General features: G+C 34.0%; 2 protein-coding genes across 20 annotated transcripts in view; one reads left to right on the top strand and one right to left on the bottom strand.

The window, feature by feature from the left end:
* LOC109545209 (histone deacetylase 11) overlaps positions 1-5,912 on the bottom strand; it is a 78,738-nt gene that overhangs the window by 34,240 nt on the left and 38,586 nt on the right. The gene's annotated exons all lie outside the window — the stretch shown is intronic.
* The window catches only part of LOC109545208, a 51,595-nt gene that overhangs the window by 6,308 nt on the left and 39,375 nt on the right, over positions 1-5,912 (top strand). For all 19 annotated transcript variants that reach the window (XM_048660817.1, XM_048660825.1, XM_048660824.1 and 16 more), the window contains 5 exons: positions 3,887-3,987; positions 4,123-4,330; positions 4,391-4,871; positions 4,930-5,035; positions 5,089-5,341. In XM_048660817.1, coding sequence (XP_048516774.1) covers positions 3,887-3,987; positions 4,123-4,330; positions 4,391-4,871; positions 4,930-5,035; positions 5,089-5,341 — 1,149 coding nt within the window. The remainder of the gene's footprint in view (positions 1-3,886; positions 3,988-4,122; positions 4,331-4,390; positions 4,872-4,929; positions 5,036-5,088; positions 5,342-5,912) is intronic.

Here is a 5,912-nt window from a genome sequence, read left to right on the forward strand (position 1 = left end):
GTGAATCCTGAGGCACTCAAGCTCCTGGATAATGCGGAAATACAGAGAAGACTCAAAAGAACTAAACCATTCGAACTGGTTTAGAAAGCAAGAATTTGTGAGAGAGTACATGTCAAACCGATGTACTATAATATTACGGACAGAGTGACTATCGGAGGATGTGTGTGCTTTGTGTTTTTTAAAGTAGTAGATTAAGTTAAAGACAAATGGCTTATTAGTATACTGTACTAGATTGCTATAATAATAAATAAAAAAAATAAAAAAATATTGATAAAAAGTGCTCGTGGCTGTTAGAGAAAAAATATTTTTAGGACACAAATTAATTTAGGGAAGTTTCCTTAAAGCTTCTATAACAAATCTGCAATCGCTCTTAAAAGATGAAAAATAGCATATTAATAAATTGTTTACCGAAGCTAAAATAATGCAGATCTGTAAAAAATATTGTGAGGTTTCGTTTTTTTGAAAATTGTTAATTTTTAAAACTTTTATTTCAATCTCATTGTCCGACCAAAATTAAATAATATAAATTAAGACTTTTACAACACAATTCAAGGCAGCTCTACCAATCAGGGCCATCTATTCTCCTACGGGCCTCCTGGTCCTTCAAAAGATCCGCGTCCAGAGGAATATTAATTTTTGTGAGATCTGCTTTGATGTTGTCTTTCTTATAGACATGCCTGTACGATCTTAGGAGCTGGGACTTAATTTCTTAATATCTCCGTCGCCGTAAAGCTGATTAATCTCGGGGTTTCTCCTGATCCGCGATACTGGTTGCTATTAGGATCGTGGTGGGGACCAAAGACTTTTGTTAGAATTTTTCTTTCAAAACGCCTGAAGTTTTTCTTCATTAGCCTTAGTCATTGTCCATGTCTCGCAGCTATAAGCGATTATTGGTTTTATAATGCTTTCATAGACTCTCACCTTTGAGGTATTTCCTCTATGACATTGTTATCGGCTGTAATTGCAGCTTGTAAATATTTGAAACGCTCCACCCGTTCAAAATTGAAATTGTCTTTTGGTACATTCTGTCCTATTCTGTCTCTGCGCCCTTGTCTGTTTATGCACATATATGTGGTCTTTTCCTCGGTAATATTGACTCCTTCTCTTGTAACCTTCTCTATGCAATTAAAGACACCTTTTAATAGCGCCAATAATAATTTAGGGCCTCGATCAGTCAGGAGTTCTGTTCTTTCCTTAAATCCCATCCTTTCTCGAATAATTGCCAGAGTGTGAAAAGTTGGTCAACAGTAGATTTGAATTTTCTGAAACCTGCGCGATATAGTTCTGATGGTATGTTATCCGATTCAGGAGCTTTTGAAATTTTTATTGCCTTTTGAATGTATGGATGTTCTTCTACAGGGAAATCTGCTGTGTGGTATGTATTTTCAATGTGTTTTTCATCCGGTTTTTCCCAGCTTGTCAAAGAACTTTTTCCATATTTCCAACTGTTCGTGTTCGTTGATTATCATGTCTCCGTTATCGATTTTCAACCTCAGAACCGACCTGGGCCGATATCCAGGTTTTTCGTTTTTTATTGCCCTATATAACAGTAACTGGTTTAGATCTGTTTCTTTCCATCATCTTGTATTTTCGACGTTCATATTATTGTTTCTGTCTCTTTATGGACTCACGGGTTTCCTTACGACAGTTTACATATTTTTATCGGTTTTCAGATGCATCGTGCTGAATCATGGCTTGTCTAAAAGTTTCTATTTCTTGCAGTTGACAATCATCATTAAGCCATAAGTCGCTTTCATTTTGGTTGTCCCGATGGTTTTTTCTGCTGTCTTTTTTAACGTTTGTTCAATATAGTTCCACAAACCTTCAACATTCAATGTCCGATTTTAATTCTCAATTACTTTCTGTTCCAGTACTTGTTCGTATTTTTGGTTGTACTGGCTGGATTCTGTAGTTTTTCTATATTCCATTGTCCGGTTCGGTTAGTTTTTCGGTTTTTCAGACTCGATATTCTTGCGATTTGTAGTTTGGCTTTTACCAGAAAATGATCTATATCTGCGTCTATCCTCTAAGGCTTCTTACTTCTAGGACACTGGTCACATGGTCGTTGAATACCCAGGTTTGTTTATGGTCCCTTAGATAGATGGTCCCTTAGTAGATTATTGTGGATTTAATCAGCACCTTGTTAGCTGTTGCTAATTCTATTAGTCTTTGTCCGTTGTTTGATATATTGTGAAGGAATATTCACCTATTTATTGTCGGCCTTAAACTAGGTTATTTGCTTATTTTTGCAAAATGATTGAAGCGTCCATTGAATTTGGGCGAAACTATCAAATGCATGTTGACCAATATGTGATCTTTAAAAGTTCATTTCTTTTATTTTATATCCTTGAGATTTCCTCTACATGAAATTTATCACTTTGACAAAAAATTTTGTAAGTTACGTATTTTGTATTTTTGGCTTTTAATTACATTTTTTGTTTGATTTGATTTCATTTGGGTTTCATTCCGTTTCGCAAAGGGGATAATGCTTGATTTGTGCGCTAATTGCCAAATTTGCAACATTTTGCATGATTTTTTGCATATTTACAAGTCAGGGCTGAGGAGTGATATCTACTGTACAAACAGCCTGTCGTGACTTTTCCAAAAAAATGTCAATTACAATTGGAGGCACTTCACATATTGGTATTATCGGCGTTATTTAGAGAAATTGTAGCTCTACTGATGCAAAAATTTCCCAATGTGTCGCATTTTTCTTGAATTTTTGTTAATGTTTCAAAATCAAGTCTGCGAATTTATATTTATTGTGCAAACTGTCCGTCACATTTTTTTTTTAATATTCTCTTATTTACAACTGCAGGCAGGCAGAAAATTGCCAGTACCGCCGTTGGGTAGCGAAACTTTAGCCCTATTTGTGCAAAAATTTTCAAATGTGAAGCGTTTTTCTTAAATATTTGGCATATTTTTTAATTCAGGCTTAAGCATTGAACTCTACAGTCCGTAGCGAGTTTTTCAGAAATTTCTTAATTTAAATCGCGTGCAGATAGCAATTTGTTATTAACGCGATTAAATAAAGGATATTCTGTCCTATTGGTGCACAAATTGGCAAATTTTCGACACTTTTTCGTCAATTTTTCGCATTTTAAATGCGATTTTGAGACCTCTACAGTGCAAACAGTCAGTTGCGATTTTTTCGAAAAATTGTCAATTATAGCCGAAAGTGGATAGCAATTTGTTCTAATAATCAACAGTTCTAATATTGAATTCGTTATTTTACCGTTACTGTGTTTTAATAGTGAATTTGGTTGTTGGTTGGTTATTATCCAGATTCGGTAAAAATCCGTAAAATTTTTCATTTCCATATCACCATCAAGTTATTGATTTAAATTTTTAATTATTTAAGAAATATGTATCAAAATTTCCATTAATATATTGCTGAGGAATTCTAATAAGGCCGACCTCATCGGCTTTGAAAAATGTTGCTCAATAAGGTATTTTTTTTGAGAACGATAGCACATTTGCTATGGAAACGTCTCTGTAACTTTTCCAAACAACTATTTTCTAATCATAATTTTTCTCTCAGAGCTTGAACCTACCTGTGTCGTAGGATATCCTTTAGGTGACAGCTCTTACCTCTTGATCACGAACTTGTTTATTGTGAATTAAGATAAATCTTTATCAATCTGTAATAGAAGAGGTGAGCAAATTCTGTCCTTTTAAAAGACAAAAATTTTGAGGCGAAATACGCAACCAAAACATTTTGGGCTGAAAAACATGGATTCGCCTCAACCATATGGAAAATATCTGCAATGCTTATAGTGGGATTTTTTCGATTTTTGAATCGACGAGCTAAAATCGCTTTGTTATAATGCGATTGTATGCTCTATATTCCGAATTTTATTATCGCTTCTGTCTTGTCTGCTTTCAGACACAGTGGTCTTGTTTGTTAGAAGATACGTTGCTCTACGTATGCCAAGCGCAAATCAATGAAGAATTTTACGTCGAGACTGGATTTAATCAGGAAGGAAAGTAGGTTTACCATTGTCTGCCTTTCAACAACGGAATTCGCATTAAATTTGCATATTAACGAAACTTACATATTTAATAGAACTGCGCTAATTCTATGTTCAAGTTTCAATTATCAACAATTTTTTTGCTTTCCAGTTACACAATTACCATTTTAGTCGCAGCCGGAAATGTAGAAGTAACTGCAACATGTCATATAATAGTAGCACTGGATGTACCGTCGATAGAATTTTTCATACCCTATCCTCTTAAACCAGACCGAGGAATTGAAATAACTGCAAGGATATCTGAACTGAGAACATACTGCACTGTTCAATGGATTGGAGATGGCGATAATGACCTAAAAGTAAGTTTAAAATCGGATATTTACCATTGCTTGATTCTTTTGAAATTAGATATTTTTTAGACCATTTTAGAGAACAACATTTACAATATATCTTCCAAAGATAAAACTTTTCTTGAAGAAATGGTAGAGCTGGGAAGCATTACAGTGACTCGTGATTTCAAACTGAAATTTCCCCAGCCCTCAACAACATCGTCTGGATTGGATAGTAAAAACTATCAAGTGACTCTAACTGTTGTGTGTCCCTCACTTCAAGAAGTCAGTAATGAAAATATTGTTAAAGAGCAACCTACAAGTTTTGTAACTGTACATGGTGTAACTGGATTTTTTGTTCCGCCTTCCCCAAATGTGGAGGTTTTTGTGATATTATCAGACCAAAACGAAGCTTTGAATTCAGAATTTACTTTTGTAGTTGAACTTACTGAGGAAAACAGTGATGATTTAATGCTTGTTAAGTATGGTTTTGTTTTAGAAGGTGTGGAAGTGCAATTTTATACTGGCATTAATGCATTGAGCTCTAAAACTATTTTGCCGTATAATGGAGGTAAATTTTCATGATAATATGCAATATTCCTAGTTTTAAATGGTTATCCATATTTTAGATTTTGGTGTTGAAACTTACGTAGAAGTTTGTGGTTACAAAAATAGATGCAGCAAAAAGTTGGGTCCTTTAGTTAAAACAACTTTAAGCTATGACTATTCTGAAAAGTAAATTGTTTTGTATGCTGCATATTATTTAATTTAAATTTCCTTATTTTAAGAGACATTTATCATCCGTTTATGCAAAAATTGATTGAAGGAGATTATTACAAAGCTTTTGCCTACGTATTTATGGTTCAATATTCTTTGGGATTTGTTAATAAAAGCGATAAATGTAATGGCTTATTCGCATCGCAGCTGATACAAAAAATTGAAGACCTATTAGTTGAAGATGATGCAAAAGGCCTGAACGGGTTTTTAAAGAGTGCAGTTATATTCATGGACCATATAAAGCTGTCCGATGACTTGTGGAAGGTAAACCAATCAACGGAAATATCTTCGGCGGTTTGACATGAATGGGTTTTAAGCTACTTGTCTAAAAATAACTGGGCTTAGCCTAAGACGCAGTAGTCAAATATTGTTCCTATCCATAACTCAAGGTGTTCAGTGTCTATGTTAACTTTAAAACCAAATCTTCCATTCTTCAAGGAATTTTGTTCTTAGTAATGCAACTTCGGTTTTTAAAAAACTTTATTTTAAAAATGACGAAATTACATAGAACGTACACCAAGCAAGTTATCTTAATGACTAACTACATGCGCAACTGTGACTGTATAAATAGGATAATATATGCTGAGTTGACAAAGTCGGTCTAGCTAGTACTAGATCGGTGGAAATGGCCATATAATTCCTCCCTCACTAAGTCTGAGAAAATCGGGGTGGATTTTCGAGGGTTTCTAATTTTATACCCACTTTTACATTGCTTTTCTGTTTCTTATAATAGCAGTATATTATAATTCCAATAATGATGAAAATAACAACTAATATTAAGGTAATTGATAAACTAGAACTAACAACATCAAATTTGTTTAAATGATGAACAGTT

This window comes from Dendroctonus ponderosae, unplaced genomic scaffold (genome assembly GCF_020466585.1).
Source record: "Dendroctonus ponderosae isolate FM_Combo_2020 unplaced genomic scaffold, Dpon_F_20191213v2 Dpon_F_20191213_1, whole genome shotgun sequence".
Taxonomy (NCBI): Eukaryota; Metazoa; Arthropoda; class Insecta; order Coleoptera; family Curculionidae; genus Dendroctonus; species Dendroctonus ponderosae.